The 14,797-nt window shown below is 44.8% G+C and overlaps 1 protein-coding gene across 1 annotated transcript; it reads right to left on the bottom strand.

The window, feature by feature from the left end:
- Positions 1-7,120: 7,120 nt before the first annotated feature.
- Prss16 (serine protease 16) lies at positions 7,121-14,467 on the bottom strand. The gene is made up of 12 exons (XM_051194616.1): positions 14,401-14,467; positions 14,160-14,326; positions 13,376-13,475; positions 13,123-13,252; positions 11,919-12,042; positions 11,667-11,744; positions 11,528-11,575; positions 10,801-11,091; positions 10,016-10,157; positions 8,045-8,224; positions 7,822-7,967; positions 7,121-7,708 (listed from the first exon to the last, which is right to left on the bottom strand). Exons 1-12 carry the CDS (start codon positions 14,465-14,467, stop codon positions 7,652-7,654), a joined length of 1,530 nt encoding a protein of 509 aa, XP_051050573.1. The 3' UTR covers positions 7,121-7,651.
- Between the last annotated feature and the right edge of the window lie 330 nt (positions 14,468-14,797).

The raw sequence follows: 14,797 nt of genomic DNA, 5'->3' as shown, positions 1-14,797 counted from the left end.
AAAGTCAAACGATTTAAAACCCAGGTCCTTTGTCCCAGGACAGCTTATTGGAGTTTGTGAATGTGTTAGGGGAGGAGCACTAACCAACTACAGCTCAAAATTATCTCTCCTTCACATCTTCACGTTTTGCCCCATCTCCAAATCTGAGAGTAAAAGGATATCGAAAACTGGTTAAGACTAAATAAAGCAGCTGAGTGGACTAACATTTAGCATGCAACTCTACATGCTAAAAACACTTAAAATGTGATGGTCCATTCAACCCGTGTTTTAGACTCCCCAGTGCTCAATTGTTCTCCCAAGTAATAGTCTTTGTTCTCTAACAAGAACTGGTAAAAGACAGCTAGGCACAGCAGAGGACCCCAAGTAGAAGAGGCATTCCCTGCCTAATGAAGGGGATTTGAAAGGTTATTAAAGGGGAAGGGGACTAGAAAAGCTTGGTGACCTCAAATCTTTCCAAATCAGTCCTGAAATCAACCCCCTTTCTCAGGTTGTACAGACCTACAAGATGAAGAAGACGAGTTTTTATGTGTGCCTTTATTCTAGGGATTTCTCTGAGGAATTGAAGGCCATCTGATATTGTTCACTGTGGGGAAACTAATGCTAAGAACTCACAGCAAATGTGTTTTCTTCTTCTTTTTTTCTTAAAAGAGTCAGATTTATTTATTTATTTGTTTGTTTGTTTGTTTGTTTGTTTTTGTGATCAATAGAGACACTAACAGTCCATTTGTGTTTGTCTCAAAAGGCCAATGACATGCCATGTTCTTCCTGGTCTGTGTGTATTTAATGCAAATAGAACATTTACAACAATAAGGGCTTCAACCAACCCAGAGGTGAATCTTCATCAAAAGCCCCTTTAGTGGGCATGTAATATATTTAATTGTATATCTGAGACTAAAACATAAAGACAAAGATAAAAGGATAGCAAAACATTTTTTTATTCTGATAAAAAAAAATAAGACACATGTAAACTGGGAAGAAGGGGAAAGAAAAGAAGAAACAGATTAATGGGTTGTACTGTAGATATAACTAAGTCAGGGGTCACCAATGAAAATGTAGGGAAACCAGATTATGTGCAAGTGAATTAAAAATGGAAGAATCTCACCATCAAGGCAATGCTATAACTAAAACCTTCCTAAACAGCAAGAAAGAATGTTAAATTCAATTAATAAAATAGTTTATTTACTATTAACAATTTTATACATGTAAGCAAATCTTGACTGCCCTAACTTTCCTCTCCCACTCTCCCCAAGTACCCTGAACACACCATCCTCCCCCTTTCAAATCTCTTCCTACCTTTTGTGTGTGTGTGTGTGTGTGTGTTAATAACATAATCCAATTATTGCTGCCTATTGGAATGCTGACTGATCATCATACTGACTTGGCCTTGTGTAGATAACCATACCTGCAGTGAGTTCATGGATGCATTGATGTTGTCATGTGTAGTATCCATCTGTAGTAGCTGGTCTTTGTGGTCCCACTCTGTATTAACCTGTGTTTGTGGGGCTTTAGTTGGATCCAGCCAACTTGCCCAGTTCATACCTGGTGGGGGGGAATGTGGATTGAGAAATGGCAGATAAAGATACTAAAAAAGAGATAAACAAGCAAGTGGATACTAACCCACCAAGTTCACTCTTCAACATTCTTAAATACCCCAACCAAAATGGGGGAATGGCAAAAGTCTTCTTTATCAAAATACAAGGAAGAAACAGACTTTCTTCCTTAATTCTCCATGATAACCATGCCTTAGACTAAATATCTCATTATCTGATCTTGAGGGTGAAGAGTAACCACACCTCAGACCAAATCTCTTGTTATTTGAATAAGAAATCCATGACTAAAACCAAAAATCCTACAGTAGCCACACCTTAGACCTTTAGGTCTTATGACTTTACCTTGGAGGAGTAAGGATAGTTTTGAACTTTCTGACCTAAAGCCAAGGTAAGCAGAGCCATCTCTGTGGGCCCTGACAGTCATGTGTGGAAGTACATGTATCTATTTATTTATTGTATGTGTCTATTTGTGTGTGTATGTGTGGATGCTATGGTACAAAAATAAAGGTCAGAGGAAAGTTTTGAGGGTGGGCTCCTTTCTAGCACAGGTTTTCAGGCCTGGCAGAAAGTACCCTTAATCTCTGAGTCACCTTCTTCACCCAAAATAATTTTTTTTGTGAGAAAAGAAAACATCACTTTAAAGATTTTAACAGTCAAACATGGGAGTCTGTACTGACTGAGGAAGCTAAGCAGGAAGATTTTCAGTTCCAAATTAGCCTGGGTCATATACATGTTACAGTGTCTTTAAAAAATTACAGCAGATATAATACATGTCACATTGTTAACGTATGAGCAATTTTAGAACAAAAAACACCAATCATCTACCTCCAGCTTACCCTGCATAATCCAAAAAAGCCTCATTCCTCTCCCACCCCCATCCTTTCAAGGCAACAAAGAAAAGGTGCCCAAAAGCCCAGTTCTGCATTCTTGGAGACAATTGCAACTTCTTCCCCTGTTGCCACCAGCAGCACAAGACCCGGTTTAAGCATTCAGCCTTTGACCATACTTGGGCACAAACACAGTTTGTGTTGGACATGTCATCACCCCTCCATCTCCAGCCTCCATCTCTGGGACTAGAGAAACCACCCACCCAGGAGTTGCTTTGCTCAAATAAACCTGTGGTTACATTTTTTTTTTTTTTTTTTTTTTTTTTTTTTTTTTGCAATTCAGCTTGATCTGGTTTACTGTGTCAGCAGAGGAACCTATTATCAGGAGACACAAAATCTATTATACTTCACTGCCTGTGAATGCTTAACTCATGCATTTAAATATTTTCAGTTTGTTTGAGCAGGCAGGGTGTGACTGTATACAGAATTACCCACAAATTTTTACAATTTCCTTTTCCACATAAGAGCATATACCAGAAACAAACAAACAAAAAGAACACTACTTTCTGGAGATTGGAGGATGGAAGGGTGGAGTAAGGTCTATGTAAATTATTACCTATTTGTAACTATTTCTTTTTAAAAATTTATAACATTTAGTCTGTGTGTGGTAGAGTCTTTCACACCATGAAATGCTTGTGGAGACCAGAGAACAAAAGGCAGGAGTTGTAAATATGACTAGTGTGTAAAAACATTTTCCCCCCCCTGGGCTGGCAACAATGTTCAATAAGTAGCAGGGCTTGCCACCAAACTTGACAATTTGGCTTCAAGGTAGGATGTTTCATTAGAACCTCCAGCTCACCCCTGTAAGAGCAGAAAAGCCCTTATCCCTCTCCAAACCCCACCAGGTTTAGAGTCTCCAAATAAAGCCAAGTTACGAATTTTTCCTTTAGTTCAGAGGTGCAGCTACCTCCCCCAGACCCCTCCCCCCAATCTGGAGAACTCATTAGGGAGTTGCTTTACTCAAATAAACCTGTTGTTACAGTTTTTCAGTTCTGCTTTATCTGACTTACTACATCAGTAAACAGAAAGTCTATTAGGATTCATGGAGTCAAAGGAGAGAACCTCCCACAAACTGCCCACTGATTGCCATGCATAGCCGATGATCCACACACACACACACACACACACACACACACACACACATCTATCTATCACATGAACAAATATAACATAACATTTTCCTAAATCAGAACAAAAAATTTGATTCTTCATATTTCTTTTCTTCCTATTTTTTACTTTTATTTTTATTAATTTTTAGTAATGAGTTTCGTTATGGGATTTCCTACGTAAGACTATTATACATTCTTATTCATCCCTTTCCTCATTGCCCTCTGACCCCCTCCTTTCTCTGGTCTCCCTTCTCCACAGGAGCCCTCTCTGTTTTCTTTCCATCTAATGACCGCCTGTCCTCTTTCCCAACCCCCCTTAAAATCTCTTGGCTCTATATTTTTCCCTTTAAGTGTACAGATTCCAAATTACTGCATTCAAAGCAAAACAAAACCAGAGCCCACACCTGCTGGGGTTCAGGTCCCAAAGAGGAGTTGCAGAGTTGGTGTGGGGGGTGAGGGGGAAGTAGGGGATGGGGAACTGAACTGATTTGAGGGTGAATAGGGATGGTTGCCCCAGTGTTTACTGGAAAAAGGCTACACTTTTTATACTCAACAGTTTAGCCACAAGCAAGATTGAAAGCAAAGATTCAGGGACAAAAGTGGCTATTAACTTCATCATAGCATTTTTCCTGAAACAAAAGTGGTAAGTTCAGCAAGTATCTAAATGTCTCAAAGGTTCTGTAACTGTACCTAGGATCCCTTCTATATTAATGGAAGGGCCACAAGTTCTTCCTGCAGGAGAGTGACTCCCTTTAGCAAGCAGGAACTTTCCTAGAGGTCCTGAGGGAATGGAGGTTCTTATAAGACCCGACCTTGGGAAAAGGGCTTCTTCTGTGAACCAGATACTTCACTAGAGTTTAAAAGCAATTTTCATTCCTCAAGGAGCCAGATGCAGAGGCAGCATAAGCACTGAGATGTTCCCGAATTGCATTCATCCATGGGTATCCAGTTATTAAATCTCGAACTTCCAGCTCTTGGTGTAATTAGAAAGGTACAATGGGATTCCTGTGTGCAGCAGAGACATCTAGCTATATGGTTCTTCAGTGGTGGGGATGTTTTTCCAAATTATTTTGTTTGAAGAGGCTACCATTTTATACATTTTCATCCTTTAAAGCCTACATGAAATTTCCCAAAGGAAAAGAGATAACAAACTCCTATAACACATAATTGTGATGCCCAGGCTGCTGGGGTGGGGGTGGGGTGGGGTGTTCCTCTAACAACACCAGAGTTTGCACTCAGTATACACAAAAGCAAAGAGCCTTTATCTATCCAGATGCTGTGGTTGAGAACAGAGAGTGCCCAGCCCAGGTGAGGTAGGTTTTTTGTTTTATTTTAAATCATAGTAGAGGTTGAGGGTGAAGGGATTTTCAGGCTTCAAGTTGGCTGACACTTATCTAGGGGTGTCTAGACAAAAGGGGAATAGGCACATGCTGGGCTCAAGGACATCTGTGATCTTATCTAATCTTATTTAATGGTTGGGATGTCTGGAATATCAGGTACTTCCCCTTAGATGCTGGCCCTCTTTGGGTGGTGTCAGCTTATGGCTTTTACTGGAACCTAGTACTGTCTGCCAGTAAACTGAAAATCAGGCCTACCTTTTAGCTGACTTTTATTAAGCCTGCCATGGCAGCAGGCAGCAAGCAATGTGTTTAAGCTGCTCTGGGCCCCACAATAATGAGAATCATTTAAAAATGAAAGTAAAAGAATGCTGAAGAATTGTAGTCTGCCGTGTCGAAATTCTGAAACTTTGTCAAGCAGCAATGGTTGCCATGCAGTCCAAGCCTCATATCCCTCCTCTCCCTGCAACCCTACCATCTCCTTTTTGTGGTGCTGGTGATGGAACCCAGGATCTCCCAAGGGCTAAGTGGCATTGTGGCTAGGGACTCCATCCCCAGTCTCTCACCAGCCCTTCAGGAGAAGCATTTTCATTACTAAGCTATGGCCTGGGCATTTACAGTTTTGTTCTTGGCTAAGCAAGTTGACAACATTCACAGATATAGTTGTCTGTTAGAATCCATAGCTTTGTCATTGTATTCTGACTGAGTTACCCTGCCACCCCATGTCTCCCAATCTACAGAAAGTGCACACCAGAACACCAGGCACAAATGGCATCCTTCCAAATTTCTCTAGGTAAATCCAAAAAGTCTAAGCAATAAAGTTCTTCCTGTTTTACCCTCCCCACCACTGAGATAGAAGAGGTCAAAAGTTGGTGACCATCCTAGGAGTACAGCCTGTCCATCAATGTCCCATGAGCTAGAAGACCCTGTGAGTGTGGGTGCAGTGGGGATTCCTGTCCCAGAGACTAGGAGGAGCTAAGTCCCATAGCCCAGGAAAGGAAGGATGCTGGTTGGGATTCCTTCCTCTGCCAACTTAAATTTTGAATTTCCTTTGTAAATATACACAATAAAAGGGTTTGCTGGATCATATAATTTTTGATGCTTTCTGCTTGTCCATAGTGTTTTCTACTACATCTGTAGTAATTTACAGTCCCCATAACAAAGTGTAAGGTTCCCTTTTCTCCAAACCTTCACCAACACTTGCTTTCTCTTACACTCTTAGTAATACTCTTAGTAACAGCAGCCATCCCAACAGGTGTGCATGCTGCCTCCTCTGGTGATTAATGACAGCGAGAATGGCATCACATACCAGTTGGCCGTTCTTATGCTTACTCTGGAAAACGTTTAGTCGGGTTTCTGTCTATGACTACAAATTATTTTTTTGTGAATAACAAGGAGAAAATTAAGAAATTTTGAGAATAACAACAACTTCGTACTTTCAAACCACTGACTACCAATGGAGACCACCAGTGTATAGCCAGGCTGATGGCCAATTCATTATTCTTCTGCCTCAGCTTCCTGAGTGCTGGAATTACAGATGTGCATCACCATACCCAGCTTTGCCCATTTTATCATTATTTTTGTTATTGAGTGTGAGTTCCTGATGTTTTTATATTAGCCCCTTATCTGAGACATGGCTATGATATGTTTTCTCCCAGCCCTTGGACAGCCCTCTCATTTTGTTGTTTCCTTTGCTATGCAGACATTTTTCAGTTGATGAGGTTTCATTTAATTTTTAATCTTTGCAAGTCTAGGATAGTGACAACCACTTAGGAGCAAGCAAGCCAGCAAAGGAAGGGGGCTATGCTAGAGATTTTTATTTCTTTTTTTTCTTTAAGCTTTTGGTGATACCCATAATATCACTGCTAAGAGGCTGCTCCTTTAACAACCTCCAGGGTGAATTCTCTCCAGAATCTCTGAGAATGCTTAAAGGGAGAGGGTGGATCTATGCTAAACCCATCTAGGTGTCAAACTGAAAGGACCTTTGCAGAAAATATTTGAAGGCTCATCTAGCAGAGCAGGAGGAAAACCCAAGTATGTGAATTCTGCAGGAAGGGTGTGTTTCTCTTTTTGAGGAGGGCAGCCTGACTCTGAACAGACAATAAGCACACACCATGTGTAAGAGCAGCACACATACTAAATATCTAAATGGAAGTGTGATGGTTATTTTTGGTTGTGAGCCTAGCCATTAACCGCAGGAATGTGAGACAACTAGTCAGAAAGCAGGGAGGCATGAATATTGGTGCTCAGTTTCCCTTTTTACTTAGCTGGAACCTCAGAGATGTCACCATCACTTCAGGGGAGTCTTTCTAGTATAACTTTGCTGGATACGTCCTCAAAGACAGTCCAGAGTTGTTTCCATGATGATTCTAAATTTAGTTAAGTTGACAATAATTAACCACGGCAGACTAAGACAGAGTTTGGAAGTAGAGAGTCATGTGCAGTAGGTGCCCAGTTCAAGCCAGATTCTGATCTTACAGTAGAAAGCTCCAGCATGTAGAGCCATATTTCCCTGACATTTACCACACAGAATCTGGATGCCTGCAAGGACAGTAATCACTGGCCTACATTTACACAAACTATGACAAATACAACTTCTAGTTGGCAGTGAGGATGACTGGAAAACAAGCATGCAGAATAGGCACTGAATTCCAAGTCTTGGGATTTCCTCCTTCCAAGCCAACTGATTTCTTTTGTAACAGTGTAGAAAAATGCCAGGATGAAGTTGCCATGATACGACTGGTGAAGGACTGGGTTTAGATCACACATCAATCCTGGTTCTTCTTTGTATCTTTAAGCCAGACCTGTAACTGCTGGAAGATTTTCTGTAAAGAGTTGCAGAACATTCTGGAAATCAGAACTCAGCACTGGTAAAAGAAGGGTCATGCAAGTAAGTATATAAATGAGCATATAAAATACTCAGAGCCTTTTCTCTTACCTGGCGCCCCAGTCGGAGGCTGGGAGAGTCTGAAGGTCTCATAGGTGCCATATCGAAGCAGTGAGAGGCACTAGGAATGAGAAGAGCTGGCTCAGAGGGTCCCAAGTCCTGTGTTACACTTAGCACCTGCCAGGGATCGGTGTCCCCTGGAAACAAAGGAGAGGATGGTGCTGAACTGGGGCTACAATAATGTTGTAGAGCCAGGCTCTGGTGGCATACTCACCATTAACATAAAGTACTTGGGTGGCTCTGGGGGTCTGGCCACCATAGTAAGAGTTTGTCTGGGCCACAGCCTGAGCAACAGATGAAGCTGAGAGACCAAACACTTGTTCACACAGATCTAGCTGGGAGGGCAGTGCTGGAAGCTGGGAAAAAGGACAATGAGGACTCTCACAGGTGACATCTGTGGAAAGAGAATATCTTTAAGTATGAAGAATATATATAGCCAGGCCCCTACTCTCCTTCAATAATAATTTTTAAAAACACTCCTAGTAGTGACCTTCATGAGCTTACAGTTCTGCCAAACAGGCTCACCTATCCCAGATCATGACATCCCTGAGTGGGGCTGTGATGGAAAAAGAGAGGAGGTGGGGCTTCTAGAGAGAGCTCAATGAGCTTAGGGAGGGCACCCTGCAAGAATAAGGATTTGGAAAATTTGGATGGTTGAGCCAAACAATAAGAAGAAATGACCAATAGGGAAAAGAAAAAGTGCAAAGGTTTAGAGGGAAGAGAGAATCTGCAATGACTGGTTCTCAAATTGGATCATGACTCCCCTGCTTAAAATCCACAGCTCATACTCTTCTGGGTAACTTCCTTGGCCTCACATGAATGTTTTCCTTCCTTCACCATTTGTTGACTACCTACAATGCACTCAGACATATGCTGGGCAATATTGAGCAGAAAGTGGTAACCAAATAATTCTATGCTCTGTTGTTATATAGCACTTAGACGGGGAGAAGGGGGAATATACATACATACATACATACATACATATATTCATGTTAGAAGTGGGACACAGGTTTTTGTCTTGAGAAAAAAATGGAAGAAATTGGGGGTGTCTTGTGGTGAGACTGAAAGATCAGCAAACCATACAAAAGGTGGAATAGATCATCCTAGCACATTGAACAAGAAGATGTCAAATTTCTAAGCTGGTGTATTGGGCAGCCTAAAATACGCCAAGCTGTGTAAGAAGAAAAGTACTGCTGTTATTGCCAGTTTATGGATGTGTAAACTGGCTAATCTCAGCGGGGTACTTGCTGGAGTTTGTCCAAGAGCGTGTAGACAGGAAATAGAATTTGAACATTTTATGTCATGCCACTTCCCTTGCTTGTCTTCAAAGTGTAGAAAGAAATTAGAACTCAACTTTGAGCTGGATATGGTGGCATATACCTGTCATGTCAGCATTCAGGTTGAAGCAGGAGGATACTGTGAGTTTAAGGTAAACCTGGGCTACATAGTAAGACTATGTCCCACAAAAGAAAACAAAGGCTTAATTCTGGGGTAAGATGACCAGATTTGACAAATGATTCAGGATATCTATATTCAGAAACACAAAAATCCCACTTCTTTTGTACTTGTAATGTTTGAGTTTTTTAATGTGCAGTGTTTGTTTGCTTTCTGCAGTTCAGATTTAACTGGTCATCCTGTATTTTGTCTGGCAACTCCAACCTTGGGTCACTGAAGTACAATCTCATATATAGGAAGATTTCTCTGGCTATGGTACAGAAGTCAGACTGCACAGGTGAAGTTCAAGCCTAGATAGTAGAAAAGGCCAGGGAATCCAGGCAGCAGTGTGTGTGTGGGGCGGGGCAGGGGTGGCTCTGGCAGGACCACAGAGTAAGAAATAGAGGAGGGGAAGATAGGTTGCAGAGTGGGCAAGACTCAGTGCTTGACAGGACGTCTGGACTATGGGAAGGAGGCATCAAGGTAACATTTCTAGCCCAATGACCAATCAAGGCCAGAGATTTTCTGTGATACAAAACAGGAAACACAAGGAAGGAGAGAGGGAGAAGGGGGCACTCAGGTTGAGGCCTGAAGTGTGAGTGTTAGAAGGCATGTCTCACCAGGTGACTGATTACATTCTCCAGCCAGGCACCTCTGGGGTTACACAGGGCCTAGGGGTCTGGTTAATTGTGACCCTGAGTTCAGAGAATCTTTAAGATGCTCTGGTTTGGGAGTTTGGCAGTCCACTCACAAAAGCCGAACTCAGTGCACGTTTGGTACAACCACTGCCGGTCCCCCACGCCAGACACTTGAGCTTCGGTGGCTCTCAGCTGTGCCACTGTCTCTGCCCGGGAAAAGCTTAAACACCTCTGGCCCATGCTGCGCAAGACTATCTAGGGGACAACAAACACATACAAGAATACATATATAGTCGCAAGTAAGGGTGCCAAGGGCCCATAGTAGGGCTACAAGTCAAAAGTGAGAAGGATAAGTTCCTGAGTATTCCTGGGTGTCAGAAGTCAGTGGGAGGGAGGTCCCTGTAACTAAATATCCAAGTTCTTACCATCTGCAATACCCTGGGCAAGAGTCAACCGTTCTACCTGTTTGCTCTTCTGTAAGTGGAGTATTACTTACAGGTGTTGTAGGGTATTCTTAAAGAACTTGGTCCAGAATTAGAGCAGGGAAAGTGAGGAACCGTAACTGTAAAACGGGAAGTAGGGGTACCCCTAGAACTCTTATCTCAGAGCCCCCACTTAAATCTTAAGTACTATTGTGCACTTGCCATTTGCCAGATAGTGCTGCGTCTAAGAACAAATAACAAGGTAAAAAGAGATAATCATGTTCTCTAACATTTGTATACCGTGTGTTGCTTAATAAGCTAACTTTACTATCAGCCGGGTGCAGTATGCAAACCTTATTTTACTGATGAAGAACCTAAGGATAAGAAAAGGGTTTCGATTGTCTGAGTTCAGCAGAAGTGGAAGCGCAGCCTTGGTCTGCTAACTCCTGGCTCGCGCGCACGTCCGGGTAGCTTACCTGCACCGCCCGGCGAAGCCCGAGGTAGGGCGTGGAGTGACTGCGGTTGCCAGAGTCCCCGAGGAGGAGCCCGCAGAGCTGGCGCACTCTTAGCGGCGCTCCCGCCTGCCCGTCGTACTGCACGGTGCCTCCCACCAGCGCCTGCAACGCCCCCAGCAACTCCCCCTGGTCTTCCTTAAGATCCAGGGACCCGCAGGCGCCCAGCTCCTCTCTCAGCACAGCCTGAGCGGCGGGGCCTGCGCGCAGAAGCCGCTCCACCTCCGCGAATGCTGCGGAGACCGCCGCTAGACACTTCGGAAACCGAGAAGCGACGTTCACGGGAGGCCTGGGTTTTCCCTTGCTTAGAACCGCATCCTCTTGGGGCGGTTCCCACCCCGGGTCCATGTCCTCTCTAAATTTTCCCTCCTATTCTTTCGCATCTTCTTCAGGGTTCTACTTTCACTCCGGAAGACTAGATAAAGGCCCCACCCTCCGATAAGTCCTTCCCTCACCTGCCACGCCCCTCCTCGGCCCCGCCCTTTATTGGCTCCTCTCTAGCCCTCCAGTACCTCCTATCCCTACACGGCTCCCTCCTCTCTGGATGCATCCTCCAGTCTCCAGTCCCAGCAATTCCCAAACATCCCCGAATCCCGGGACTAAAGTCTTCCGCAACACGGCTGCCCTAACCGAGCTCTCCTGAGCTCTTCCCGCTCTCTCTTCTTTCTCCACACTTTAGGCTCCCGCCTACCTCCAGCGATCCGCCAATCGCAACTTGTGTCAAGCTTCTGGCCACCACCTGCGGCGGGCAGGAAGGACGAAAGGGAACGGCCGGCTCTGGCTTTGCCTCGGGTCCCACTCATCCCCCACCCCCGCCACTGACCTCTTACCTCGTTGTAGGCGTAGAAGTCCAGCACCGCGCTAAGCGGTGCGGAGGAGGCGACGGCGGCGAAGACTAGGTGGGGGAACTACGAAAGGAGCGGGGTCAGCCTGGACCGAGGAGGGGTGCCCATGACCCAAATCCCTCTTCCGCCCCAGTGACGTGCATGAGTAGGTAGCGGCGGGGGAGTGCGCCCTAATATTCCTGGTTCGGACACTAGGAGGACCTCTCCACCCCTGCCCACTCATGAAATTCCGAGAACCTTCAACCGGGTCCAGGTCGCCAGAGAGCCAGCGTAGGAGCCTCCGAAGCAGATCCAGGGGCTGGAAGAGGACACGTTGAGGAGGCGGGAGAGCACCTGGCGGGCGGAGGCCACGTCAGCCAACCTGCAAAAGAGGGAGCGTTGGACCTTCCACTCCTGGGGTCCTCTATATGCCCATCCCTTAACCTAAGCTGGGTTCCAGGCTTTTCCCGATGACCCTTTCTGCTTAAGCCAAGGGAGAAGACCCACCTACCTTCTTTCAATACTCGTTTTAGGTGAGAACAGAAAAGTTCCCTAGCACGTTAGCTTAAAAACTTAACAAAAATAAAAAGAAGCCGGGGTAGTCAAGGAGGGCTCCTCAGAAGATGAGGGAGGCTGGATAGGCTAAGGAACTGGGGGCTGGGAGAAACTCAAAGCAGAAAGGAGAAAGACACTGCAGTATCTCCTCTCTCAGCTTTTCTGAGATGGTTCTCAGCCTTGTGGCTGTCCATTCGAAGTCAATTGAGCTTTTAGAGAAAACTGAGAAGGAGAGATGTAGACCGATAGAAAAAGAGAGGTGCAAAGTCAGAAACAAGAGATAAGCCTGGCTGAGAGTATTAAAGGCGGTGAGAGGTTGGGGGAAGAAATAGTGGGGGTTAGTCACAGACATGAGGCACAAAGGAGAGACAAACAAATATCTGGGGAAAGGCTGCTCTTTGAAGAGGGAAAAGTTCCAAAGCTTGAGACAATATATCTGCCAGTGTGTAGCAAGAATTTGAGTGTAGCTAAGCTACTGTGAGTGTCAGAGATAACTGGCTTCTAGAAAGACTCCTGAGCAGCAGGGGAGGTGTAAGCAATGATCTTGAGAGTCATGATCCTATATATGCTCAGACAGGATTCCATTTTCTACATGGAGGTCAAGGGCAGAAACAGGATGTGGCTATAATTGCTAAGAGAGATTCTGGTGGTCAGGAATAGTAGTCCACAGTGAGAGACTGCTCACAGTGTTCTTTGGACAGAAAGACAAGAATGGAAGGCAAGAGAAAGTCAGAATTAGAAAGAGAGGGTTAGAGATGACAGGTGAAAGAGTAAGAGACTATGAAACACAGAGAAGAGGGGAAGCCGGACACTCAGAGGATAATGGACAGTAGCAGAGACACAGCTGTGGAAACATTAACAGCATTCTAGTCTTATAATTTCAAACACTTTCCTTATCCCCACTCACGCATTGCGGCTGGACAAGTATCGAAGCTGGGCCATATCCAGGCCCCCAGAAGGCATACTCAGACCATAGAATCTGTGTTCCAAACTTATCACCAGGGCCCCCCAGGCAGGGGCCAGTGCTACAGGATGCCCTGTGAAGAGCACATGGTAGAGAGGTGGACATGAGTTATGAACTATGGGCTTCTGAGGGCTCACATTATTGTCATCTGTGGTTCTCCTTCCTAGTCTCCAGCTCCCCAAACCTTGCTTCTTACCTGCCATCACTGAGCCAGGCCCAAGGCTGCCTTCACCCCCTATGTGAAGAAATACAGGTGCATCTTGGCCAGCTCGGTGTCGATCATTCACCCAGTACCGCTAAGAGTGGAGGTGAGAGAGAAGAAATGACACAGCATCCTGACTCCTCCTTCACTTCAGCCTTTTCCCTAAGAATACTTCTATTTAGTGGTGTCTTAGCTGGGCTTGTGTAGGTCACATAACCATAGAAGGAGATATTTTGGGTTCTGGGATGCAGAGGTGGGGACTCTAGATACTGCCCAGCTTGCTGTGGTTTTGCAATGTGCTCAATAAACTGATTTTTGTTTGTGTTTTTATTCTGAAATCCTCAGGGCAGAGAGATCTGGCTGGTGCATGGTAGGCTCCTATTATTTTGGGAAGCAGTGTTAGTGGGAGCAGGAATAGTAGGACACCCTTTGGAGATTATGTACAGGGGAGGCAGTAGAAAAGTGTAAATTTGTTTATTCCTTCTTGTGATTTTTGAACACCTGTTGTTACTACTGGTTTCAAGGCTAGTTTGAACTTCTACATGCTAAAATCTGCTAGGCTCCCTGCCCTTTGAGGCAGTATTATGTCACTCACACTGGTCTTAAATCATTATGGAGCCCAGGCTATCAAACTCCTGGCCCTCCAAGTTCTGAGACTACTGGTGTGTAGGACAAGGTAAAAAGAGGAGGCTAGAGGTTTGGGGGACACAAACTAGGAATAGAGTAAGGTGACTGACCAGACAGTGAAGTGAACAGTGACTTCCTCTACTAGACTTACCTGCAAGAAGGTCCGTCTATCAGATGTGTTGAAGGGATCCAGAGGTTGCTCCAGCCACCCTTGTTTGGGGACATCCATAAAACCCTGGCTTAGACCGAAGCCTGGATTCAGGCTGGAGCTCTCCTGAAATTTCTGAATGTGTTCTCTCAGGCGCCTGAGAAGCAAGGCTATGAAACAGGAAGGCATGGGAGTTAGGCTGGGTTCTGTAGGTCTCCCTACTCGACCCTCAACCCCCTCTTACCTGGAGCTGACAGCCCCCAGAGGGAAACCAGAAATAAGAAACCCAGCCATGGAGCCTTGGCTGCCATTCTGTCCAGCACTCTGTGCAAGGAAAGGTTCAGGTATGCTCTCTTTCTCCATCACTAAAAACCTATGATATGCCGTCATAGCTGGGCTTTGCTTTCATGAGAAGCTCATGTTTCTTTTGGGATGCTCTCCTGACAGGTCAGGCGTCCTTAGTAATCGCTAAAGCATAGCCAGACGCTAGAGTCTGTAGAGGCTGGCTGACATAGCAATGCTCCCTGCACCTGGCTTTCTTTTCCTCTGCATCTTCATTTCCTTCCTTGCCAGTCAGCCTTTTCCCTGTTGATTTTCCATTCCCCGTCCCTGCTTTACTGTCTTTTACTTTTTTCTTCCCT

The sequence above is a fragment of the Phodopus roborovskii genome, unplaced genomic scaffold (assembly GCF_943737965.1).
Source record: "Phodopus roborovskii unplaced genomic scaffold, PHOROB, whole genome shotgun sequence".
Taxonomy (NCBI): Eukaryota; Metazoa; Chordata; class Mammalia; order Rodentia; family Cricetidae; genus Phodopus; species Phodopus roborovskii.
This window is presented reverse-complemented; position numbering and strand designations above follow the sequence as displayed.